The sequence below is a fragment of the Canis lupus genome, chromosome 2 (assembly GCF_048164855.1).
Source record: "Canis lupus baileyi chromosome 2, mCanLup2.hap1, whole genome shotgun sequence".
NCBI classification, from domain to species: domain Eukaryota; kingdom Metazoa; phylum Chordata; class Mammalia; order Carnivora; family Canidae; genus Canis; species Canis lupus.
In genome coordinates, this window is record NC_132839.1 from 1,728,631 (window position 1) to 1,755,387 (window position 26,757).

At 57.1% G+C, this 26,757-nt stretch overlaps 1 protein-coding gene across 1 annotated transcript in view; it reads left to right on the forward strand.

The window, feature by feature from the left end:
- The window catches only part of EPB41L4A (erythrocyte membrane protein band 4.1 like 4A), a 180,848-nt gene that overhangs the window by 112,844 nt on the left and 41,247 nt on the right, over positions 1-26,757 (forward strand). Inside the window, exons 10-12 of the mRNA XM_072787912.1 lie at positions 7,820-7,911; positions 9,150-9,227; positions 13,777-13,892. Of these exons, the coding sequence (XP_072644013.1) occupies positions 7,820-7,911; positions 9,150-9,227; positions 13,777-13,892 (286 nt within the window). The remainder of the gene's footprint in view (positions 1-7,819; positions 7,912-9,149; positions 9,228-13,776; positions 13,893-26,757) is intronic.

Sequence of the window (26,757 nt, forward strand, 5' to 3'; positions counted from 1 at the left end):
GCTGCTGAATGCAGGAAGGTGGGAGGGCATGGATGGGACCACTTTCCTGGCTTGCAGGGGGAGCCCCAGGCCGCGCCCCCTGAGAACCCCCAGGCAGGGTCCCCCTGCAGATGTGAGCCTGCCGCGGTGCTCGCGGCACTCACGGGAGAGACCACCCCCGATGCGCGTTTCTTAGGGAGAGACTGGAGAGCTGATGGGGTGGGACCGGGCGAGGGCGACCTGGCAGCTCTTGAATTTCGGCGTGACGGGGCCACGTGGGAGCATGGCTGTCGGGGCAGCGGGCCAGGAGGTTTTGGTTTGTTTCTTAAGTTGGAGGAACTAAGAGCCCAGGGGTACTGTGACGAGGAGGGTCCATCCAACACCTGCTGCGTCCTTGGTGACAGCGGCGTAGAGGATTCTGGAAGGACAGCCCTGGACGCTGGGGGCGACAGCTGGGGTCTGGAGGCCATGGTTCCAGGGGGCACCAGGACGTCACCCCGGGTGAGGGCAGGAAGGCAGGGCAGGGAACGTTCCCTATTGTGAGGGACCTGGGCATGGAGGCCATCAGCTGCCACTGACGTTGGGGTGGCAGCGGGGGTCAGAGGGAAGCCGAGGTGCTGGGTGAGGAACACCCTGTGGGTCCGCAGCAGGTGAAGCCACGGTGCGGAGACGTCCCGGCCCAGCGTGGAGCAGCCCCACGGAGTCCCGGCCAGAGCACCGCACTGTGGACAAGCCCAGCGGCCTCGCTCACCTCACGGGCTTTCACGCCCTCGGGGGAACGAGACACGTACGGATGTTCTGTCCTGTGACAGTAACGCCAAATCCATACAAAGTGGCAAAAATGAAAGTACTGCAGAGGATGGGGTCCCACCCCTGGCCTCCCATCCGGTCCCTGTTAGGGTTTCACTGCCTTCCCTTTTCCATTCCTCTCCTTCCCCACACACGGCTGTTTTCTGGGTGATCCGGGGGTCTCGGGGTCACACACTGTAAAAGCTTCAGCGGGTCCAGGGCAGGACGCGCTCGGTGGAACCGCAGGACGCTTGGCTGTGACCCCGGGTCCCAGGATCGAGTCCCGCGTCGGGCTCCCTGCATGGAGCCTGCTTCTCCTTCTGCCTGGGTCTCTGCCTCTCTCTCTCTCTGTCTCTCATGAATAAATAAGATCTTTAAAAACCAAACCAGGAAACTTCTCCCGTCACGTGCACCTGTCGTGTCCCATGTTCCCGACTGGGAGCCACGTCCGCGGTCGTGCCCTCCTCGGGCCGTTGCGTCTGCAGCCACGTGGCAACCGCTCGTCTCCTGGTCTCACGGGGTTGGGTCACCTAGTCGGGACGTCGACTCCGTTTTGCACTGAATAGTTCCTGGTTCCCTTTTTCCTCCCTTACAGTCAGTAAGTAATCTGCGGGTAGGTCATTTCACTCAGCACAAGTACCCCGGCCCTCTCCGGCACTTCCTTGTAGGCCGAGGGGCCCCTGAGGGCTGCCCCTGCTGTGACCGCCCCCAGCCGCTGCGCACCCGCCGCTCACCAGTCAGCCCTTGGCCTTACGCCATCCCTCCCCTGCCCCACCTGCATGAGCACTGGTTGCCTCCCCCACTGGGGGTGCAGTCCGCGACCGCACCTGTGTGCTCCCAGGTCATCATAGACGTGCTCAGCAGGACCTCCCGGGCCTTTTGACCTAACCTTGGCCTTTTTTGCATCATTTTCTCCCTCTTTCGGTGCACCACGGAGTTTCAGGTGCATCCTATACCGACTGTGTGCCTGCCCCACTTCCACCCCATCAGCAGCCACGTCTCCAGCGAGCCCTGGTTCTGTCTACGGGAGGGAAAGGTGCACATCTGGGTGTTAGGTGTGGTTACTGCTCACGGGTGACTTTGGGCCTTTTCAGGGCCCGGGGCTGACATGCTTCCCAAAGCCAAACCTACACAAAAGCACAGAGCAGGGTGACTAATCCCCATCCTCCGTCCCTGTTTCCCGACCGTTGTGTGTGGGTCGCCAGCCTCTGTGCTGGATGGTTCATCCCTCTTGTGCTTCCATCTGCTCAGCGAAGCACACAGAAAACTTTCCTGCCCGCAGGGCAGTGCTGCCGTTCGCCTCGGTGCTTCGCGTTCTCTCAGGCCGTAAGAGCCCTCTGCAGTCCAGTCCATGGAGCGCTCCCCGTCCTTTAGTGCGGCGACGTGGGGCTCCTGGGGGGCACGTACATAGTCCATGCGCTCTGTGTCTCGTGCGCACATAGGCAGCTGGTGTTCGGCACTTTGCAATCATACGTTTTCCTCCAGTGCCTTTGTGCCTGCGTGTGTGTGTCCTGTCGCAGGAGTGCCTTTGGGGTAAGCTCCCGGGAGTAGGTGTGAGTGCTCCGCGTAGCTCTGTTAGGTGTTCCCGCGTCCCCTCCTCCGGCTGGAGCTCCTGCACCCTCCTGTGTTTCCCGCACAACGTGTGAGGACGTGACGCCCACAGCTGCAGGGCGTCTCTCAGGTTGGGTGGTGGCTGCTAGGCCTGTGGTCGAATTGCATGGCTTAGGTCCAGGCCTCCCACTGTCCTGACTTTGGACGATTCACCGGGTAACGTGTAGCTTCTGTTTCTTTCTTTTTTTTATTTTTATTTTTTTAAAAAAGATTTATTTATTTATTTATTTATTTATTTATTTATTTATTTATTTATTTATTTATGAATGATAGACCTGGAGAGAGAGAGAGGCAGAGACACAGGCAGAGGGAGAAGCAGGCTCCATGCAGGGAGCCCGATGTGGGACTCGATCCCGGGACTCCAGGATTGTGCCCTGGGCCGAAGGCAGGCTCTAAACCGCTCAGCCCCCCAGGGATCCTCTCTTTTTTTTTAAATTTTATTTATTCATGAGACACAGAGAGACCAAGGCAGAGACACGGGCAGAGGGAGAAGCAGGCTCCATGCTGATGCACGACTTGATCCCAGGACCCCGGGTCACACCCTGGGATGAAGGCGGCGCTCAACCGCTGAGCCGCCCCCCAGCTGCCCGCTTCTGTTTCTTTATAGAGTGAGAACGACAAAGTCTGCCTTTCAGGGTTGTTTGAGGTTGAATGCTCCCAGTCTGAAGTTGGAATTAAAATAGATGCCTTCCTGGCCACGTCTCTGAATCGGGATTGTCTTGGCCTCACGAGGCTTAGGGCTGCTGGGGCACCTCGGTCTGGCCCAGTCTGGGCAGCAGGGTAGCCGGCGCCACGGTGGGATGGCACGCAGGGCTCCTAGGGCCTGGCTTTCGCCTCAGCTTCACTTGCTGTTACATGTCTTGACCTTCTCTATAATCAAATCACACGGGCCGCTTATTTTGGGGGGGGGGAAATGTAAAATTCTGCTGTAAGACATTTTTAAATTGGGCGTTGGTAGATTTTTACCAGGTTTGCCTTCATTTTAACAAGCTTGAGTAACACGTATTATCTAAGAACCTGTAACGTTTGTAAACTGGGAGTAAAGGGTACCTTTAAGAAAATAAATCTGTGAAAGGCAGTTGTCGCAGGATGACACTCGTGTGGGATTGTAGGAAGAAAACATGATCACATGGAAGGGAGGAAAAAACAGAATAAGATGAAACGAGAGAAGGAGATGTACCCTAAAAACTCTTAACTCTGGGAAACAAAGGCCGCTCCAGGGGGTGGGGGGCTGAGGGGAAGGGGTCACTGGGTGATGAGCACTGGGGTGATGGGGGGCACCAGTTCCCGTGGGAGGCTGGTGAGTCTGAACCCCCGAGACTGATACATGTTAAGTAATTGAACTTAAACGAAATAAAATTTTTAAAGAATGAACCTGCAAGTAGTAGACAGAAATGCCAACGTTTTAGTGAATGCCGTGGTTTCTCTAAAGAGAAGCCCGGGGACAGATGGAGTGACAGGAACCTGGAACCCGTCTGGATGCCTGGGTTTGCGTCCATGAATGTCTTCAAATAGGACACAGAATGAGCTCTATACCACGGCTGTCAGTTCCCCGGACGGGAAAACTGAAAGAAAGAGTAAGAGGACAGTTCGCCAAGTTCCTTTCCCAGGAAGAAGGTGGTTTGTGTTGGGGGACGTGGTCTGGGCCCTTCACAGGCCCGCGGGGCCACGTATGGCGCCCACTTTCCCCCCGTACTGCCGCATTCAACCCTGCTCATTCAGGCTCGCCGTTTGCTGTGACGTTTTTCAAGACGCGTAGGCCCCGGGGCATGTCTCGGAGTCTGTCTTGGTGTCTGTCCCAAGTTCCGCTCCTCGCCTTTGCTTCCCCAGCGGGGGGCTGCCTCGTGGTGTTCCTGCTGACGGCCGTCAGGCCCCCAGGCCACGCTCCAGACATGCAGCAAGTACGTGCAGGCACCGGCGAGCTGTCGCCTGGATCCCTCAGCCTTCCCGGTCCCCTCCCCTCAACCTCCGTGGATCCTGGGGGTTGGCAACCCCTGCCCCCGCCGCTGGCTCTTCCAGGACCCACGATGCCCGCATCTTACTGTCGCCATTAGAAGCACTGATCTTTCCAGAACGATTCCCGATGCAGTGGACCCGAGGTCACCGCTGTGACCTCGGAGGCGGGACAAACATAAATGGGACCCAGTAGACAGGTGCCCAGGGTTCCAGGGGGTGGGAGGGCGGGCCGTACTGTGGCTCCCGTGAGACAGCGCCTGGGGGCCGGTGGGGCGTGGAGGCCACAGGCGGTCGGGGTGGGGTCCATCCAGAGGCTGCAGGTCCTGAGTTCTGAGCACGTGCAGGGACTAGAAGCATGAGCGAGTTTACCTAGGGGCCGTGAAACCGCCACGTGGCACTCAAGCTGCGGGTGACGTGAACCTGCTCAGGGCACGGAATAAAATTATCGTAAAATCCTGTACTAACGGGACTCGGGACACGCGACTCTGTGGTTATGTCTGACTCTAGGTCTCAGCCGCGGCCTTGGTCTCAGGGCCGTGCACCCGAGGCCTGCACCGCACCCCACCGTGTGCAGAGCCCGCGTGGGGGACAGACTCAGGGCTCAGCTCTCCTGTCAACGTGACAGGCTGGGAGGCCGCGTGAGCGCGTTTGCCAACGGGGGGCACTCGGCGCTTAGGTCACGTGGGTTGGAATGGATGTTGGAGGGTCCAGACCTGCTCCCTTTCCGCCAGCGGGTGCGAAGCTGCTAGCTGTCGGCGTCTGTTTGCAAACGGGTTTCGGGGCAGAGACCTTGCGCCACCTGAGGCCCATCCACGTCAGCGGCGACCGTCAGGGGCAGAGGTGCATGGAATTGATTCAGAATTCCTGGTTTCATTTTCGGTCGTGTGCGCCCTCCTTGCAGTCTTTGGACTGCCCTGCCCCCAGCCCTGTGTCGACGGGGAACAAGCCCCTGCTTGTCCCTTGCACACGACAGGGTCATTAGGGGCCCGTGGGAACCTCTTGCTCCCTTAATGGGATCGTACCCGGGACACTTGAGAAAGCCCAGCCCTGTGGGAGCTGCCCTCGCGAGGTGATGGTGAAGAAAAGCATCTTGAATGTCCTGTGCCTGCGTCTCCGCTTGAAAAGAACAAGAATATAGACGTTTATGGAGAATAAAATGAAAAAAGTGTGAGGGGATCTGCTTTAAGATGAAATCTTTTTTTTTTTTTTTTTTTGGTTTCTCCTCCATTTTTGGAAATCTGGGTGATAGGTAATTAGGTGACTGTTTTGCAGTTTGCTCCCGGGCACTTGAGTCTCAATGTCTTTGTGGATGCTCTTGCTACAGTGTTCAAGGGTCCATGTCACAGAGCTCCGCTGACCAGCCACCGCGTCCATACACCCCAGCCCTGCGGTCGCATCCATACGCCCTGGCCCTGGTGCTCACGTCTCCCATGCCCTGGCCCCAGGGGTCACATCCATACACCCTGGCCCCGGTGGTCACATCCATACACCCCAGCCCCAGTGCTCACGTCCCCCATGCCCCAGCCCTGGTGGTCGCGTCCATACACCCCAGCCCCAGTGCTCACGTCTCCCATGCCCCGGCCCCAGTGGTCGCATCCCCATACACCCCGGCCCCAGTGATCCTGTCTCCCACGCCCCGGCCCTGGTGGTCACATCCATACACCCTGGCCCTGGTGGTCACATCCCCCATGCCCCAGCCCCGGTGGTCGCGTCCATACACCCTGGCCCCGGCAGTGCTGTCACCGTTGAAAGCTGGTGACCGGGCAGCGGACGGGACAGCCCGTCTGTACGTACTTTCTTAGCCATTTATGCTGACAACGAATCACAGGGAAAATCATTTTAGAGTGAACGGCCGTGCGTCATTTCTTGGGGTGACCCAGTGAGTCGAGAACACGCGGCTGTCGTGGTCGGGTATCTTACCAGCGGCCACGTCGGGGATGAGGACGGTGGGGGCAGCCATGGCTCTCCGCGTGCCCCTGGATCACTGCCGGCACTGGCACCATGTGCGTCCACTGTGTGTTAAAGGGAAGGGAAGCAGAGGAGGAAGGCCCTCCACTGCCAGCGTTCCCGTCCCCCCAGGAGCCCCCCAGGACCTGCCGTGATTTCCTGTCCATGCCCGCCCCCCGAGTCCCTTGCTTCTCCACAAACCCTTTGTGAATCCGTGGAGTTTTCTTCCCCCCCGCAGCCCTGACTTCCTGATCCCCGCCCCTTTCACGAGCGCCCCTGAAGACTCGTCACCTTCTTTCGGAGCCCGTGTGGCCTTACCCTGCAGCCCGGCTTCGGGCCCGTGGTGGGGTCCTCGGTGGGGGCTGCTCGGCGTGTCTGCGTCCCCGTGGGCGCCTCAAAATCGAAGCAGCCTGAGCTTGCCACCCATCCCCTTGCCACCCCAAGCCCCGATCCTTCACTCACTGGGTCACGTTTCCCAGGACGGACCCCCAGGATCATCTGAAGTTCCTTCCCCAGCCGCGCGAGGTTCTGGGGCTCTGGGTGGCCTTGCCGCCGGCTGCATGGACTGGCCTGCCCTCGTCATGCCTGTGCATCCTGCAGATGAGCCTCTCGTTTGGGCGCACGTGGGGGAGACTCATGCCTGCGCTGTCGTGTCCTTCTTAGAGGGTGGGCAGGCCCTTCCAGTCACCCCGGCCCTGGCAACTCTGTGTCCGCACGCCCGCAGGAACCGTGTCCCGGGGCGCGTCTGCACGCGAGCTCGCAAGGTCTGTGTCAGGTGAAAGCCCGTTGCAGAGCTTCACAGAGCCTGCGGTTTATTCGAGTACTTGCGTTTTAGTCACTTAAAAAAAATAGTGTTTTGTATAATATAACAATCGAGTCTTCAATTACAATCGTTTTCAACAATTAACAGTTTTCAAGAGTGTAGCAATTAGAGTTATTTCCTATGGTCGGACGTAGGTGAGTGACCACCGGGCTAAAGTACTAGTTGACACTCAGTGTGTTCCTGTGACGTACTTTACCCCTGTCGCGGGATCCAGTCGTCGTCGTCGTCATCCCCTCTGATTCACCCGATGCCTGGCTGCGGGACGTGGAAGCCAGCGTCCTTGCAGCTGCTCGGGTGGCACTGCTCACGTCGGCTCCTCCTGACTCTCTTTAGTCATCGGTTTGTTTTTTATTTATTTTTTAAAAATTTTATTTTATTTAATTTTTATTATTATTATTTTTATTTATTCATGAGAGACACAGAGAGAGGCAGAGACACAGGCCGAGGGAGACGCAGGCTCCGTGCTGACACGGGACTCGATCCCGGGACCCCAGGGTCACGCCCTGGGCCGAAGGCGGGTGCTCAACTGCCGAGCCCCCCCAGGCGTCCCTAGTCATCTGTGTAGACCTGGCCTGAATGTCCTATACCAGGGCAGTGGAGCCCTGGGCTCACGGGCATCCCCTTGGCATCAGGGGTCGGTTTCCACTTGCTCTCATCGGGATGCGATCACGGCCCCCGGTCACTCATATTCTCTTCCTTTTTTTTTACTTCCAGTGCAACGAAACCTCGTTCTTTTTTGAAGCTCGAAGCAAAACGGCCTGCAAGCATCTTTGGAAGTGCAGCGTGGAACATCACACGTTCTTCAGGTGCGTCGCGCTCACAAATGAATGTCGATTTGCGTTTATGACAGTTCTTTTGTGTGCAGTGGAAATCTAGATGTGTTTCTCTACTTTTTTCAGCCAGCTAATTTTCTGGCGCGCGGTAAAACACAATCCCTCCTTCCCTCCCGCTTCGAGGAGTGGTGGATCAAGGACGTTCATATATGTGGATAAAGCACAGCTTTGGTGTTGGTGGAGGCTCCAAGCCCTGCAGGCCTGCGAGCTTTGAATCGCCCACCCACTAGCTGTGCAAGTGCAGGTGTGGGGAGGGCGGCTGGGTGTGCGGGCCACCCGGGGGACCAGCGCTGGCCCCGCAGACGTGCCGGGGGACGCAGAAGCACCGGGTGAGGCCGCGGGGACAGAAGCAGGTGCCGTGGCCTGCGTGTGGGGTCCTCCCAGCGCACTGAGGGCAGCGGGAGCCGGTGCAGGAGGAGGAGGCGAGACCGGGGGAGCGTACATGCTGATGCCAGCAGGGAGGGACACGGCAGGGAGAGTCAGAGGCCGCGACCGCGTGGTGTGCTCCTCGGAGGCCGAGGGAGACGAGGCGAAGGGTGGCCCATTGCCCCGTAGTGGCGCTTGCGGGTTTGCGTCTGTGCGCTGCAGAGACAAACCCGGATCCTGTGAGGCGAGGTAGCGAGCTTCACGTGTTGCTTTTAAATCTAAAGCTGCGTCGGTCGCTCCCCTCACTCCTAGTTGGTTTGCTCAGAGCACGTGTCCCAAGCGGCAGGGTGCTGGAGAAGTGCTTGGATGCGATGCCCCGCGTCCTTTACGGGGTCTGTATGGGGCAGGGGGTGGCCCGGCAGGGGCGAGGCCTCACTGGCCGTCAGCAGGGCCTCACCGAGTCACCTCCTAGGACTCGGCAGGCGAGCCCCGGGGTAGGAAAGCGTGAGACCGTCACGTCTGCGTGAAGACCATGGCCTTGGGGGACTCAGCACAGGGACAAGGTCCCCAATTTAAGGAGAGAAAGCAAGTTGGTTCGCGGGTATGACTTCAAGGACCGGATGGGCCCGACAGGGTGCAGACGCCGAGCGCTCGCATGTGCCTCGAGCGTGAGCCCCGGCGGCCGCACTTCAGACGTCAGGCAGCTGCGGCCTTCGCGGGTTCCTGCCAACGTGTCAGTGAATACGTGAGCTGCCGAGAACCAGGGCGGCCCCGCTGTCCACGCAGCGTCGTCTGAGCACCTGCACTGACGCCTCCGTATCTGATTTTCTTTTAAAAATGCGTAGAATGCCAGAAAGTGAATCAAGCTCGCTGTCGAGAAGGCTCAGCAAGTTCGGATCCGCTGGCTACAAGCACCGGCGCAGGTAAGGGGCGAGTTCCCCTTGGGGGGAGGGCGCGCCCGGGAGGTAACGATGCTCAGTCCCGCTGTCCACGTGCCTGCGCGCCGGGGCCCAGGACTCACGTTGTTTTCCTCGGTTTCCCTGCAGAAGCGTGATGGGTTGATTGAACGCTCCTTGGTGGGGCACCTGGCTGTGCGGCCGGATGGGCGTCCTGGCTCGGGGTCAGGTCGTGAGGTCGCGCCCTGCACGGGCTCCAGGCTGCCTGTGGACGGCTCGGACTGCCCTCTTTTCCTCTCCCCCACCCAGCCCTCTGCCAACCCCTTCTTTGGGAGAAAACAAAAGAAACTTGACCGAAACGGCCTTTCAGGTTTCAGTTTAGGGTTTCCCAGATGCGGTAAAGCTCACCATCTTCAGAAGCCCGTTTGCTGCCACGATCCCCGTGTGTAGCAATGTTGTGATCCCCAGGCGGGCTCATGCCGGCCCCGGGCGCAGCCTGATCCCCTGCGGTCCCCCCGGGGGTACCTTGCACTGTGGGTCCCGTCGGGTCTCCTGCAGCACAGGGCCCACCTGTGGGGCACAACACGGTGGCCGTGCCTTGGACCTTGCTGAGCAGCTGCCCGGTATCCCCGGTGCCATGTGTCATGCCGAAGGTCTTCCATCCATTGCTTCACAGAATCGTGGCGGTCGTCTTGACGACGGTATCCTCCGTTACGTGCGAGGACACTAGGGTTCCAGGAGGCCGGGTCCGTGTCCAGGGGACCCAGCCCGGGAGCAGGATGGGTGCAGCGTCCCTGTCCAGCAGCCCAGCTCCAGAGTCCCTGCTCTTGGCCTTGAGGCCGACGCGAGCACGTCGCAGGACGGGGCCAACTGGGTCTTCTTCCAATATCCGTATGAGAAGCGGGAACCTTGTGTCGTGAGAAAGAATTTGTGGTGTCTCAGTGCGTCCTATTGGTAGACGGAGCCTGTGCCACGCAGGGTGAGGTAGTGGGTGCCCAGGGGCACAGGGAACCCCGTCCCAGCACTGCTGCGCTGCAGCGGTGGGGCCTCATGCAGGTGGTGCAGCAGGTCCCAAGGCCTGCAGAGCCCAGGCGGGTGGCGGCCTGTCCTCTGAGTTAGGGTCAAGGTCAGGGTTAGGGGTTGGGGTCGGGGTCAGAGTTAGGGTTGGGGTTAGGGTTAGGGGTTAGGGTCAGGATCAGGGTTGGGGTTGGGGTTAGGGGTTGAAGTTGGGGTCAGGATCAGGGTTGGGGTCGGGGTTAGGGTCAGGGTCAGGGTTAGGGTTAGGGTCAAAGTAGGGGTTAGGGTTAGGGTCAGGGGTTAGGGTTAGGGGTTGAGGTAGGGTTTAGGGTTAGGGGTTAGGGTCAGGGTAGGAGTCCAGGTTATGGTCAGGGTTAGGGTTAGGGTTAGGGTCAGGGTCAGAGTTATGGTCAGGGTCAGGGTTGGCGTTAGGGTTGAGGGTAGGGCTAGGGGTAGGGTTTAGGGTCGGGGTTAGGGTTGGGGTTGAGATTAGGGTCAGGGTCAGGTTAGGTTTGGGGTTATGGTCGGGGTTAGTGTCACGGTTAGGGGTTAGGGTCAGGGTTAGGGTCAGGGTAGGGGTCAGAGTCAGGGTTAGGGTTGGGGTTAGGGTTGGAGTTAGGGTTAGGGATGGGTTTGGGATTAGGGTCAGGGTCGGGGGTGGGTTAGGGTTAGGGGTTAGAGTTGGGGTCTGGGTCTGGGGTTAGGGTTGAGGTTAGGGTCAGGTTCAGAGTTAGGATTGTAACACCCCTTCTGCGACCCACTTTTGGGTTTGGGTCCTGAATTCGAAATCAGGGATAATCAGTAAAAGAGCGACTAATAGTAAGCGCTCATCGCCTTGATGGCCCCATGTTCACTTGGAGGCTTGCTCTCCGATGCCATACGACTCACCTGCCCGGGTGCCCTTACCTGTGTCGGAGGCTGACACGTGGATACCTGAGAGATTGACCTTTGGGCCGTTGAGGTTCTTCCCCAGGAGAGGGGATCATCGGGGACCTGCGGGAAGAGTATGTTTACTTTTATATTTAGAAGGAGAGCTGCTGGTCAGCCTTTGGGCTGTTTTTCGACTTGGGACATAAAACGTTTTGAGGCTTGTGGAGAGAACGTGTGAGTCCAGCCCCTTGTCCCTGAAACGAAGCCGCCGCAAAGGCGCGGTCCGTGTCTGCACTGCTAAAACCGTTGTCGTGCTGTCTGACACACGCTGCGTTGGTCTCCACATGTTGACCCAAACCTGGCTTCTCAAATTCATTGAAATGCAAGCATTGTGGCTGCTGGGGAGCATCGTGAGGGAGCCCTCGGGGGCGAGAGGATGGGCAGCCAGCCTGGAGCACTCGCCCTATGCAGCGGGATAAGGGTCCCGGGGGCGCCGCGGGCCAGGAGCAGAGCCCCGGACATGGCCTTCAGGGCCTGGGGCGTGCGTGTGGGCGGCCGCGTGGTCCGGGCGAGCAGGCGGGCGTCTGCAGAGGTGGGTGCAGGCGCGGCAGGGGCGACTCCACTCTTTGCGGCCTTCCTTGCCTCGCGGGGCCCGCACGGGGCCCGGAACACGCTGCCGTCTCTTTAGAAAAACCTGTTGTTAAGAAGGGAAACGTTTGATGTCTTTGGTGATAAGTGATGGCCTGGCCTTCCAGAACCTCAGGAGTGGTGGGTGCTGGTTTTATGGTCGGAGAGCGATAGCCTGGCGTAGGTGAAGTGTTTGGTCGCCCGCGGGTAGCTCTTTCTCTGAGGCCTTCGAACGCTAACAGCCTCCACCTGTTAAGGTTGTAGGTGGCTCCTGCTGATAACGAATCAGCGCCTTGTATAAAAGGCTTTTTTTTTTTTTTTAAAGATTTTATCTATTTATTCCTGAGACACCCAGAGAGAGAGGCAGAGACACAGGCCGAGGGAGAAGCAGGCTCCATGCAGGGAGCCTGATGCGGGACTCGATCCCAGGACCCCAGGGTCACGTCCGGGCTGAAGGCAGATGCTCAACCCCTGAGCCCCCAGGTGCCCCTAGAATTCATACCCCAGAAGTGAGAATCCGGCCTGAGAAATCCCCACTGGGGGCCCAGGTGTGGGGCTAGTGTTGCAGGAACTCTCCGCGTTTCCTCCCGTGTCAAGGGCCCACGCTGTTGTCAGAACCTCCTCTGTGTCAGGTGCCTGAGATGTGCTATGGGGTCCGCGCGGCCCCCTGTGAGGTCTCGCACCCTGGCCTGTTGTGCGAGGACTCCTGTGACCCCCTAAGGTGCCAGAACCAAAGACCCTGGACCCTGAGCGGCCCTTGCCCACTGGCGGCCGGCTGTGCCCTGGTCGCAGGGCCGGGGCAGGGGTCCCAGCTGCCGCCTCGGGGTCCCTGGGCACACAGGACCCCATGCTGCCCATCGCTCAGGGCCTCCCTGGTGTCAGGGGTGGCGAGGACACTGCATGTCCTTCTGCCGGGACCAGGCTGAGTCAGTAGGAACCCACCTTGAGGCAGGTGAGGCGCGGGGCCCTTGGGAGAGTCTGCAGGAGCCCACGCGCTCGGGCAGAGCTGGCCTTGGACAGAGGCCACCCTGGGTTTCGGGGCCGGGCTCTCGTTGGCTGCGTCACGTGGCTTCCCCTCGCTCCCTGTTCCCGAGCGGGAACCCCTGAGGAAGAGCTGAGTGACAAGGTGGGGTTCCGAGTGTGAGCGAGGCGCATGCTGCCCAAGCTGGTAACGGAGACCACCTGGTGCAGGTCGCTCTTCTCTTTAGAGCTCACACCATTTATAATAATGGAACTTTGCTCTTTATACGGGATTTTTTGGTTTGAGATTCCAGGACAGGAGTGTTGCTATTTGGGGCCCTTCCCTACAGCCCCTAGAAACAGGCTAGACTTCAAGGGGAGGAGGGGCTGTCGGAGGCCTCCTCCCATGGCTCGTGGGCGGTCTCATGAGTCCCCGGGGGCCCCCGGAGCCCGAGCAGGAGCCGCTGCCATGTTTCCAGCATCTTCCTGCGTCTCGTGGAGGTGACTGGGAAATGGGAAGGGAGGCTGCTCACGGGAGCTCATGGGTGGGCTCTGCCCATGAGGCTCGCCTCTTCTGGGGAGAGTTGCTGATACGTACCCTGTAAGGGCGGGAAGAGGATCTGGGGCTGTGAAAAGGCCTTTCTCGTCCTTGTCCCACACGTGGCTCTTTTTGTGACGAGTCCAGCATAGGTGCGTCTTTCCTGTGAACCTCGGGGTCGTTCGTTGCTCCGGTGTCAGTGGCCGCGCTTGGGTCTTTCAGGGAGGTGCACGTGCACTGAGGCCCGGCCCCAGGGAGCTCAGGTCCTTGACACCAGGGCCCAGGTGCCCCGAGGTGCGGGCCACCAAGACACGTTGGCCCTGCGTGATGGTCGTTCGGCGGCCAGGGCACCCCATACTCTGTGCTCTCCGCCTGCTTGGATCCGGCCTGCCTGCCATGCGGGATCGCCCTTGAGTCTAAGCGGGGCCCCCGGGGCCCTTGGTCCACGCAGCACGGGAACCCCCTGCAAACCCCGTGTGAGCCCGCCGCCTCTCAGAGCCCTGCCTTGGGCCTGCGGCCACGCCCCACCTGCCTTAACGGACGTGTTGCGTTTCCCGGTGGCAGGACGGCATTGCAGAGGAGTCGAGGTCTGTGCGTGGAGCTTCCAAGGCCAGATCAGAACGTGGCGAGAAGTCGGAGCAAGACTTACCCCAAGAGGGCAGCACAGACACAGCCGGCCGGTAAGTCACAGGACAAGGTCATGGGGACGCGCGACCTGGCCAGGCGTCTCCTGCATTACAGTAGCTGCTCATGGTGACCCTGCAGGGGCCCAGGTGGTTGGCGGTCAGGGGCGGGGGGTGGCTGGGGGATCCCCGAGGGCTGCGTGGGGACCACACCTGCTTTCTGTGGAGGTTCCCTCAAATCCCAGCCGAGGCCTGTCCTCGTTCCGGGGGCCTGAGGTTGGAGCCGACGCTTGGTGGGAGCCCTGGTGACGGGACCCGGTGGGGCGTCTGTTATTGTCGCTCTTTGGTTGGGAGACACGCGTGTAGATGGCACAGCGGACTCGCACACGGGTCCTGCCCCCGCCGGGCTGCTGGGCTCTGGCCCCCGCCTCCTTCACTCCTGCTGCACTGTCAGCACCACGTGGCCCTGTCCCACTGCCGCCGACGTCCGGGGGATGCATCCCGGGCACACCATGGGTGCTCCTCGCTCCCCACGCGCCGTGCAGCACTTGCTAAACGTGCGTCCGTTTCCCCGCCGCGAAGCTTCCCCGCCACGGCCTCCTGTTTATCCCGTGTCTTGGGGTGGACACGGGGTCGTTCAGGGCGGCTGCTTCTGTGAGAAGGGCACCCAACCAGGTCCAGCGCGTGTCCTGGCCCAGAGCTCACAGTTGCGGCGCGGCGTCCCTGTGCTTGGTTTCCTGCTGTTGGTCACCTCGTCTACGAGCTCTGTGCACCTTCTCTTTAGGCTTTATGTCCTCACGCGACAGTGCGGGGCCGGGGGCGCAGAGGGCCAAGCCCACTCCACGCCGAGCCTGCAGCCCGCAGCTCAGTGCCGACCCTGAGGGCCTGACCTGCGCGGCCCAGCGCCAGACACCATGTCCACGGAGCCTCGGTGCAGCCAGGGGGGCGGCCAGGGTGCTGGGCCCCGTGTCCCAGAGTGGAACAGCCCGGGCCCCAGGCTGGGTCCCCCCGTGCCCCTGAGCTGGGAGGAACTTCGACTCTCCCTGCTGGTCCTGCAGCGGCACAAACAAGACACGACGGGGCTCAGGTCACGTCCTGACACGGGCATCGTCACTGCCCCCGTGTGGCCCAGGAGGAAGCGGAGATCTTAAGGCAGTTGGTCCGGGGTCCTGTGAGAAGTAGCTGGCTTAGGATAAGAAGCCTGGCCGTGGGGCTTTAACGCCTTTATGTTGGTTTTTCTGTCTTCATCTTTGTGGATGAACCTCAGACCCCGCTCAGACCCGGTGCACGCGCTGCACTCCGCGAGGAGGCTGCAGATCTGGGCTGCCCCTGAGGGCTGAGCCACCCGAGGGGCCCGGGCCAGCGGGGCGTCAGACGCGTTCCTCCCCTCAAGCACCTTGCGCCGTTCGAGATGCGGGACTCACACGTGCTTTCCGTGCAAACCTGCTCGGGTTGCTCCTTCTCCCCGGAGCGGCTCCTACGAAGAGCTCGCCTATGAGATGCTTGTGTGTGTGAGCGTGCGGCCCTGCCCTGGAGCCCAGATACACGGAGCTGGTTAAGGACGGAGTCTTTGCTTTCGTTTCCCTCTTTCTCTCTTTACTACTTATTTTTTTTATTTTATTTATTCATGAGAGACACAGAGAGAGAGAGAGAGAGGCAGAGACCCAAGCAGAGGGAGAAGCAGGCTCCATGCAGGGAGCCCGACGTGGGACTCGATCCCAGGACCCCGGGGTCACGGCCTGGGCCCAAGGCAGGTGCTCCACCGCTGAGCCGCCTGGGCTGCCCTGCTATTTGTTTGAGAGAGAGGCTGAGTGAGCATGAGCAGGAGGGGCAGAGGGACAGGGAGGGAATCCCCAGCGGAGCACAGAGCCCGACCCCGGAGCTCGATCTCATGGCCCTGAGACCACGACCTGAGCTGGAACCGAGAGCCAGGCGCTTGACCGGCCGAGCCCCCAGGCGCCCTGTGGTTCTGGTTTATCTTGGGCAGAGAACAGCCTCGCGTGCCCCTTCCCACGGGCCCTGTGTGGTGGCCAGGCGCTCCCATGGCAGGGAGGAAGGATGTGGCTCTGGGACGGCCCGGCTGCACAAGGGCCGCCTCTCCACGTCTGGGGCCTCATAGAGCGCAGCCGAGAAGGGGCACCAGGCACTCAGGCTATTGCGTGTCCAATGCTGACCTCACCTCAGGTCTTGATCTCAGGGTGGCAACTGTAGCCCCACGTGCTGGGCTCCACGCCGGGTGTTCAGTCTGCTTAAAGCAAACAGGTGTAGCCCAGGATGCGCCAGTCATCGCGGAGGCCTGGCTGGCTGGGGTGGAGCCTCAGCTCTTGATCTCAGGGCCCACATGGGCGCGGGGCTGACATGAAAATACACGCAGACACGCTTATTGGACGGGAAGCCAGGAGCCCTAGAACCTTTGCTGCCGAGAGGACAAGCCTGTCCCGTCCAGTCCCTCTCCTTAGCGCGGTATTATGTAGCCTCCCGGGTGTTTGTGCGTCTTTCCTGCAGAAGCGAGGATAGTGGCCGTTTACGACCCATGTTTCTCGTTGCCCGGGTGTCCTGCGTGTGCTCTAATAGCTTCTGCAGCGTTGTCAGCACCACATTGAGACCCACGCACACGTGTGTAGACAGGATGTGGTTTATGCCATGCTCTTTACTTCTCGGGGGTTTCTGCTTCTTGAAATTTCAAAGACTAGAAATAAGCAGCGTGAATGTCCTTCACGCGAGGACTCCAAGCATCCGTGCTGATTTATCATGTGTCCTTTAAGCAACAGTGTATTTGCATCATTTTCAATTTACAAAGGGATTAATGGTGTGTTTGGAAACTAGGATTTTGCTGTGTGCACGTGCCACTTTGACCATGAAGTGCGCAGAGCCTGACCTGTCCAGCCTGGGTTCCAGGGCCCCCTGGGATCCGGGCGGGACACGCCGTCTGACGATGTGACCGTCCCGGGGAGCAAGGGCCCCCACCGATGCTGCACTTGCTCACACACGGGAGGACGCGGCTGACCCGGGGATCGGTGCTGTTCAGCTTTTCCAAATCTCAGTTTTCCTCTTTCTCCTCTAATTCAACGTACTCTGCTTTGGGCCCCAGTGGGCCCCAGCCCATGGTGACCGAGTCTCAGCCGTGCGCCCTCGGAGGTCAGGGTGGGGTGCAGACTTGGAGCCGGGTACATGCAGAGGGTGCCCTGTCCCAGCCCGTCCGGCCCCGCCCAGCCCCAAGAAGCTGGGCTGGGATGTGTGAGAGGGCCTGGGCCTGTGGGACTCGGGGTCAGGCCTGCCCGGGGAGACCAGCCCCCCAGGTCCTGCCCGGTGAGGGGGGGATGCTTGAGGGAGTGGCCAGGCCTCTGGTCCCCCCAACACCCCGAAGGCCCTCCAGCCCCTCCACCTGTTCCTCCCCTTCCTCGCCCGCCCAGCAGCCCCAGGCAGCCCCACCTCAGATGCTCCCTGTTCCTGAGACTCACTCATGGGTGGCAGAGCAGGAAAGGAACCATATAGCTCTTATTATTTTTTTAATTACTTTTTACTGACCAAAGGAAAACAAAAATAATATGTTCATAAATTATGCTGCCACAGCTAATGTGATTGTCCAAATTTTTAAATGAAAATTTAAGTGACAGCTGAATTTGAGACCTAGGAAAAGTTGATTAGGGGATCCCCAGGGGGCTCAGCAGTTGAGCATCTGCCTTTAGCCCAGGGCATGACCCTGGGGTCCCGGAATCGAGTTTCGCATCGGGCTCCCTGCGTGGAGCCTGCTTCTCCCTCCACCTGGGTCTCTGCCTCTCTCTGTGTGTCTCAGGAATAAATAAAAGTTTTTTTTTTGTTTTTTTTTGTTTTTTTTTTTTGCTTTTTTAGGTTGATTAGGTTTTATTGTATTTGGCAAAAATGAAGTTAAAATTTAAATAGGATTTTTTTTTTACACTAAACAGAGCGGCTGTTAATTTTCATAGATTAAATTCTAATCATGTTCCCCATAAAACAAGATTTTAGAACTACAGTTTCAGGAGTTAATAGGTGTAAATTCATACCTCCATTTACCATTCATACGTAATAAAAAATGTGTGGTAAGAAGCTTCTTTATTTTCTGTTAGTTTATAAAACAGTGTGTGAGCTGTTACCATGGAAGACATTCTTCTGTTTCTTAAGTCAAAGTAATCCAGTCTCAGTGACTACTCCCCGTAACTGGCATCTCGGTTGTCTGCGTATTTAAAATACCTTATTTTTCCTACCTCTCCATCTCCAGTGATAACCGCCCCCTAGGTAAACGCCACTGTGTTTCTACCTCCTGGACAGCAGTCCTAGGAGGAGGCCTGGGCACCCGGAGGAGGAAGCACATTCCGGAGCAGGCCCTGCAGCAGGCCGCGCCCAGAGGGGTGCACCCGGGCAGGGCAGGCCGCCAGAGCATTCCTGCAGGGCCTCGGGCCGGGAGGGGCAGGTGCAGCAGGACAGATGGACGGGAGGGAGAAGTGCAGGTTGTGCAGCCCCTTCTCCTACCACCTCCTGGCAGCACACGGGTGGGTTCTCATCAGGGTCTCGGCAGGGAGGTGGTGTGGATGGGACGCGGCTCCGATCCACAATCAGCTGAGAGGAAGGGTTGGCTGAAGCCTCTGGGGCTGGACAAACAGGGCTCGGATGGTCTGAGGAGCATTTTAGGGTCTTGACACTGTGCTGACCAGCAGAGAAATAAGTGGTTGCAGTGTGGTCCCCGAGCAACTGAGAAGCAAGGCGCTTTGGCATCCGGGGAAGATGGTATAGGCACGGGCCCCACTGGGCATCTGGGCAAGATGGTGCAGGCCTGTGCCCCACTGGGCATCCGGGGAGGATGGTGTAGGCCTGGGCCCCACTGGGCATCCAGGGAGGCCTGGGGGCGACGGCCATGACACCCGAGGGTGGTGGGCCCCCCGGGTCCACATGGACGACCCCTCTGTGCAGCCCAGGCCGCTTGTCCCTCTGCAGGAGGGCGCTCAGTGTTGCCAGACCATCCCGTATTCAGGGAAGCGTACTGCTGGGGTGTTGTTGTGAACCTTCCGGAGCGTTGCACCCCGACGATCTCACCTTAAAGGAAGGCCCGTGTACTGCGTCAGAACCTGCTGAGGCCAGACGCAGAAGGGCTGCCTCCCGGGGACCCCAGCTGACAGCTGATGGCGCTGTGCGTGCCGAGCCGCTCCACCCGGGGTTTGCTCTGGGACCCCCCCCCCCACCCCGTAAGCATCACCGCGTGGCACCCAACACCCAGTGACTCCGGCACAACCGCTTTCCTGCCATCAGCAGGTCCACCCGGCTCTGGGCCCCATGGGGATGGTCCGCGCCTGGGGAGCCACCTGGTAACCTGAGGCCTGAAGCGGGAGACGCGGAAACGTGCCCTTGCCTAGTGACGTCCAGGCCGTGGGTGCGGCACGTGGCTCGGTGCCGCCGAGAGGTACCGTGGAGCCAGTGGTGGTTGTCGGGTCCTTCCCGCCCGCGCCGGGGAAACGTGATGTCCGCAGGAGCCCGCTTGTCCGTGGCATCACAGCTGCTTTGGAAGGTTTTGGAAGCAGACGGAAGGGAAGCGGCGTGAGAGCCGCTGGTGTCAGTTGGTCGTCTCTGGGTCAGCGGAGGTCACGAAGGGAAGAAATCAGTACAGCTTCCATACTCGGGGCTTGGCAGGGAAGCACGTGGTCGGGGGGAGGAAAGGAGAATGTGTGCCCGACCTGAGGAGATCGCAGCTCCTGGTCGTGCTTGGCCGTGACCTGTAACGTCAGTCGGCATCTTCATCTTTCCTCTGCTTAGCTGTAAAATAAAGGAACTGGTTACATAAACTCTAGAGATCCCTCTTCTTCCTTTTTTATGTTTAAACTTAATCGTTTATTTTTGGGGAGAGAGAGAGAAGCGGACTCCCCGCTGAGTGTGGAGCCTGACCCAGGGCTCGATCCTGCGACCCTGAGATCGTGACCTGAGCCAGAACCGGGAGTCAGACACTTGACCCGCTGACCCCCCGCAGGCACCCCCGAGAGCCCTCTTCTTGCGAAAATTCTTTTTCTTCTTGGGATTGTCCGTCCTAGAGTTAAAGGGACCAAACATGAAAAAAAAAGATCTTGGAAAGCTTCCTGTGAGAATCTTGACCTTGATCGTCATTTCAGGGGCCTCACGGACGAAATACCGGCCCAGGCCACGGAATAGGTGTTTCTCGTTGGAAATAGATGACGTTTTGATGTGAGACTTTTACATACAAAAGCTCTTTGAAACTCAAGTTCGAATGAAATTCTTACCGACAAACTGAACGAAATTCGCTGCAACGAGCGTGGCGTTAACACGGTTTTTCAGGCTCTTCTTGAAGTCAGAGTTGAGCAGATGACTCTGGATTGTCCCTGCTGCATAGGTCGCGGACTCGGGCTGGGCAAGGAGGGGCCTGCGGACAGGCGGGTGCACGGTGGTCCTGGCTGCCGGCCCCGGAGCGTGACCAAGGGTTGGTCCCCTCCCGAGGCTGCTTGTCACTCCGGAGTCGGCGCTGTGACCTGGCTCCCCCCGCGCCGTGCTTTGCCGTCACAGCTCCTGAGGCTCTGCCTCGATCTCACAAAGCTTAGGTAGATTTTTCTGCTTTTTCACCCCCATTTCTTTACGGACGGACAGAGGTTCTGGGGCGTCTGCCAACTGCTTGGGGTGTTCTCAGGTGGATCTACTGAGTGGACGGCGTCGGAAGGTCTCACACACTCATTTTATGATCGGATTCGCAACCCACAGTGCTTTCTGTGTCGGCGTCTTCTTGGGGCCCGGGGGGACCCAGGGTTGGTTTCTGTCCCCTGCTCTCCTTGCTTATCAGCCCAGCGTGAGACGCGGTGGGTGTCCCTGGAGCTCAGGGCCATTTGCTTGGCGTGGGAGAGGGGGTGAGGCAAGGGGAAAAGGCCCAGCTCTCAGGCAGCAGCTGCCCTGCTGGGCCCTCGGACACCGCGGGCCTTGCCGCTTGGCCGGCCCGGGGAACAGGGGCACCTGAGGAGCCTCCCAGTTTCCTTGCCCAGACACGCGGAACTGGAGCCCCCCGGGGAGAGCCGCCCACAGGCCCACTGTCCCGGCCCAGGCACCCGCGGGCCCAGCCCCGCACAGCGGTTTGCAGCCCAAGAGCAGAGTGGCCCTGGGGGGACGGGCCCGGAGTCCTGGTCTGAGAGCTCCCGCCGCGTCCCGAGGACCAGGCCAATGTGAGCAGCTGCCGTCCTCGCCCCGGAGCAGCGATAGCATCGCTTTCTCGGTGACCCCATGAGCAAGGTGGGGGTATTCCCGTTTGACTTGTGGGGACACGGATGCCCCGAAACCAATCGTATCCAGGGCGACACAGGCCAGGAAGTGGTGCCAGGCTGCGAGCCCGCGTGTTTGGTGCAGAGGGGAAGCGGGCAGACAAGAGGCGGGAGGCCTGGAGCTGCTCGAGGTACATCCGCAGCCCTTCCTGCTGTTTGGGTGCAGCCTCACCAGGGCTCTGGGGTCCGTACACGTCCCTGGAGGCCCGCAGAGCAGCAGCCGGTCACACCATTGTTTGTTAGGAAAGAAAGTGGGTAAGTTCCTTGGGACGGGCGCGTTAGGCCGCAAAGGCGGGGATGGCGGAGGCAGAGTGTGCCAGGAGGGGCGTCTGGCCATCCTCCAGCTGGGGACGAGCGACCACGGCACCCCTCCTCCGGGCACCCCGCTCTCTTCTGCCCAGAAGCTGGGGCGTATTTTCATTCCATAGAGGGTCCTGAATGCGCAGCACGTACGGTTACATGTCCCCTAAGAAGCCAGTGCGCTCATGCTTCCCCTGCACGTTCAGCATTCCACGCACAGCTGCCGGAATTAGAAAAGCAAGATGAGAGGCCTGTGGTATATGAGATAGCGTAGCTTCACTGAGTTACCATAAATGGTGTTTTTCCCCTTTCCGTTTATAAGAATTTTTTAGATAAAATCTTTTTTAAAAGGGGGAGGAAGGGACGCCCTTCCTGTGGCTCAGTGGTTGAGCATCTGCCATCAGCTCAGGGCGTGACCCCGGGGTCCTGGGATTGAGTGCCGCATCGGGCTCCCCACAGGGAGCCTGCTTCTCCCTCTGCCTGTGTCTCTGCCTCTCTCTCTGTGTCTCTTGAATATATAAATAAAATCTTAAAAAAAAAAGAATTTATTGAGCCCCTGTTTGGCGTAAGAAACATGTCCTCATTTGGTCCTCATTTCCATTTATTCCTAAAACCTAAGTGACCAGAGCACTAAAGGTGTAGGAGCATCTTCTGTGATTCACAGGAAGCCCCTCGTAGGCACCTGAGCGTAGGTGTGGAGGTGACTTTGGGGAAGCCCCAAGGGCGGGGGCTGGTTGCCAAGGGAACCACCCCTAGTTAAGGAGCTGGCGTTTTCACCCCCTGCCTCTGGGTTGAGTTCGAGGATGTCAGCAGTCACGCCAGAGTCCCAAGGCCCCACATAACCCTTGAGGACGGGGCTCTGAGGGCTAGAGAACTCATGGAGATGCAGCGAGTCGTGCTTGGTGCCCTGTGCTCATCCCTTGCCCTGCACATTTTTTCCATCTGGCCATTCTTGAGTTACATCCTTTTAGGATGAACTGGAGATTTAATAATAAGGAAGCTGTTTCTCTGAGTTCTGTGAGGCCTTCTAGCAAATTACCCTGAGGAGCAGGGGCCGCCTTGAGGACCGACCATTCACCTGTGCCATCTGACCTTCGCTCCAGGTAGAAGGTAAATGCCAGGCCACCCAGTAGTCCATCCTCTGAGAATCGAATTGCTTGTAGGTGTTGAACAAAACACGACGCGAGACCCTTTTCCATGGAGCACAGAAAAATGAATGAAACGTGGCCCCCAATCCAGGGGAAAGTCGTTGTATAAAAATAGTAAAGCAGTTATTTTGCTTTATTAAAAGCCCAGCACTGCGATAGACAGTTTCTTTTATTTATTATTATTATTATTTTATTTCCAGTAGGCTCCGGGCTCAGTGAGAAGCCTCAACTCACAACCCCAAGATCGGGAGTTGCGTGCTTCCCCCACTGAGCCAGCGAGGCGCCCCCACACTTGCTATGAATTATTTAATCTTCATATTCGCTCTATAAGTAGTTAGTGATGCCCGTGTTTTATTGATGAGAAGTCGGAAGCCCAGAGGGATTTAATAACTCGTCCAAGAGCACCCGGTGGGTAAGTGGGCAGAGGGGAGACTTCAGCGTGGGGCCTTCCAGCATGCCCCCAGACTAGAGAGGCCAACGATGTACTTGGCGTGGGCAGGGCCTGCCGGGCCATGGGGGTTGCCCAGAGGGAGCGAGGACCAGAGGAGGGTACTGGGTGCGGCTGCAAGCCCTGTGGTGCTGCTGGAGATGCAGGAGGCCGTCCGGGAGGGTGTGTGGAGGTGACAGCAGTGATGCAGTCGCTCCTCAGGGTCAGTCTCCTGAGGCGTCAGCGAGCGGAGCCCGAGCAGGCCTGCTGGCTCTTCTCTCTGCTTCCCGCTGCCCAGAAGACGTGGACCAGGATCGTCCCACTGTCGTGTGCTTAAATGATGAAAACCTCCTGAGTTAGAGGCTGGAGACAAAAGAGCTTCACCTATGAACCTTCCCTTCCCTTCCCTTCCCTGATTTATTTTAGAGAGAGCGAGAGCACGTGGGAGAGGGGAGGGGTGGAGGGAGAGGAGACGCCAAGTCCCCACGGGGTGGGCAGCCCGCCCGCACGCAGGGCTCCGGCCAGGACCCTGAGGTCACGACCTGAGTTGGAGCCAGGACGCAGATGCTCGTGACTAAGCCACCTCGCGCCCCAACGAGCCCTCCTTTTCTAAGTCGTTTCCTCATTTTGACCTTGAACGGAATTGAAGGAGGACCTGACTGTTTTGTCATCGGATAGAACATTTGAAATAATTGTAGATAATATATTGCTGCTGGACGTACGAGTCTTAGGATTTCTTTAAGGACATCGTGTTCACAACAGAATACATACGACTGTAGGTGAACAAGATTTCTCAGCCTTGAGATCTATCCAAATAAAAACAAGAATAGAATTCTTGCTCAACTGTTTGACTCAACACAGAATAATATTCCTCACTGCATATCACCAATGTTATCATTGAGAAAACAAAACTACTTCAGTCATCTCACGAAGAATCACTTTGCAAATGTCTACTTTTCACTTGTAATAATTATTTATCAGCATTACTACGCTCTTGATCTATTAATAATTGTCATGACTTAGAAGAAATTTTTAACCCCTAGAGCTTTAGGGTCATGGGAACTAAAACCTAAATTCATTTCTTTCTTTCTTTTTTTTTTTTTTTTTAAACCACAGAGAGGTGAGAGAGAGTGATAAGTAAAACTTTGAGGTGTTAAACACGTATTACTCTGGGATGAATTTTTCCAAAGAGGGTGAAATCGAAATTCAAATACACGAAGAAAAGAAGAATGCCATGAAATTCTCAAATGTAAACTCATTTCTTCTATTTTTAAAGTGGGTGATTGTGTGTATCAAATTCCCATGATATATTATGGCTTCGGATACATTGAAGAGAGTCATGAAACAATTCCATTTTAAAGTGTCGTATTTACTATGTGCTGCAAATGACTTTCTTTGGCCTTATTTAAACCTTCTGTTTAAAAGTGAAGTATGCTTGACATATAGCGTCCTGTTGGTTTCGGGTGTACCTGTAGTGATCTGATATTTTTATACAGCATGAAACGTATAGAGTACATTTCATAACTGTGGTAAGTCTAGCTGCCATTTGTCACTATACAAAGTTGGAGCTATTTAAGTTTTGATTTAAAAAAAATGTTAGCTATCACCTTAGACGCATACACCGAGGCACCACAGTATTTCAGGTTCTTGTAGTGAGTACTGGGTAAAAAGCTGGAAGGACATTAAGTTAAGGCCTCTTAGATGTGAGCTTAATTATAGAAGCAGGGAAAAAAATAAGAATTTTCCCAATTGCACCTTAGCTAAATAAGCCTTTCTGAAGCAACTTTTATATACAATGATGTGTGTTTTGTATCCATCTTATGTACAATTATAATCGCAGCCAATAAAAACCCGTAAAGCAGGGGTCTAGCACAGTCCTCCGAAACAGAAGCAGCTTCAGGTCAGAGATGGAACTGTCCACCTGCCTGTTCCAGGTGAGATAAGTCGTTTGGCAGAAGCCGACCAGAGAAGATGCGCTGTTTGTTGCTTTAGACCGCGTGGTGCTGTTGGAGGGGCGGGGGGATGGCAAGAAGGCCGCGGGAGGACGGAGCGTGTGCGCAGGCCTCCCCCTTGGATGCTGTCAGCTCTCTCGGTTGCAGCTGGCCGCTCACGGGGGTGTTGTCATCGGAAGGAAGACGGCGCCCCGCCGCTGCCGTGTCCAGCAGGGCTCCAGCGACACGGGCCCATCACAAGGCCTCATTCTACTCTGAGCACCCCGGGGACTGAAGAGCTGACTTGCCAGGCCCACAAGTGCCTTTCTTGCTTCTGGACCTGGCACTCTGACCCAGGAGGACGAATGTGGTGGCTGCCTCTCAGGGTACATCCCTTGGTGACTCTGCCAGAGGCCTTCGTTTCCGTCCAGCTCGTACTCTCCACTTGATTATTTTGGAAATGAGGAAATCCTAGGGATCCAGGAGAGGACAGGGTTGGGGAAGAAAAAATTGGAAGCAGACCAACCAGAGAAAGGATCTTTCATGTGTAGACGTGTTTTCCTAGCATCTTTCTCATCCACGCCCAATTCTTTCTAATCTGCCCTCCAGCTTTTTAGCAGAAAGCCCTGTTTGATCTTGCAGTTGACATGAAGCAGAATCCGTGTCTTAAAAGTCTGTATATTTATGGTAAAGAGGTAACTGCTTAAATTCCACCCTTGGGATTTTTGAATGCAGAACTCTTAAGAAAAGTGGGGATTTTGGGGCACCTGGGAGCCTGCGTGGGTTTAGCATCTGACACTTGATTTCAGCTGAGGTCACGATCTTAGAGCTGTGAAATCCAGCCCTGCATCAGGCTCCAGGCAGGCATGGAACCTGCTCAAGGTTCTCTCTCTGCCTCGGCCTCTGCCCTTCCTCCTCCTAAAAAGAACCCAAGAAACAAGAAAAAGTAAAACCACCAAACAGGGACCTGGTTGCCTGTTTTCAGTGAATGAGCTGAAGTCAGGCACTTGAGCTTCAGTGACTTAGCCATTGGATGCTGAAGAAGTCGTTTTTTCCAAATTTTGTCTTTCAAGATTCAGTTTTGTTTTACCTGATTTAATGAGTGGCTGTTCTGCCAAATTTTCCTATTTGACCATAATTTGTAAAATTAGGAAAATATTATGTCAGGACCTGTTAAACTTTGTCATTTTTTCCATAGTGCCGTAAAGTCGGTGAGACCAAGGCAGAGTGACTATGTATCATCGGCGTGACAACTAGAGCTAAGCTGCATTTCCAATTACTAGCTTTTCCTTAACTCATGAATATCTTTTTTTTTCCTGATAAATTGCACTGGGTTTGGTAATATAACCAGATTAGTTTTCCTGAAATGTAATATGTAATTGTGTTGGGAATAGTTACAATCTGTCCTGATTATTTGCCTTCAGCATCAGATCTAGGTTTTTTTTTTTTAAGTTTAGGTAAGAAAATGGGAATAAACGGCATGAAACTTAACCTAAACGTCTAGAATAGATAAGAGGGCTCTTAAAATGAATCATTTATGTATGATAATCCTGCTTTACTTACTGGCTCTTTGTCCTTTCTCTCATATAACCGAGTAAGACACTGTCGCTTGCAAAATATACGTCTTATCTCACTTAATGTTGCATATTTATCTCCTTGCCCGGGATAATTAAATTAAAGGCATGTAAATTAAAAGCATGGGCAACATTTAAATAATACCAGAAATTTGGGCAGCCCCGGTGGCCCAGGGCTTTGGCACCGCCTTTGGCCCAGGGCGTGACCCTGGAGACCCAGGATCGAGTCTCGCCTCGGGCTCCCTGCATGGAGCCTGCTTCTCCCGCTGCCTGTGTC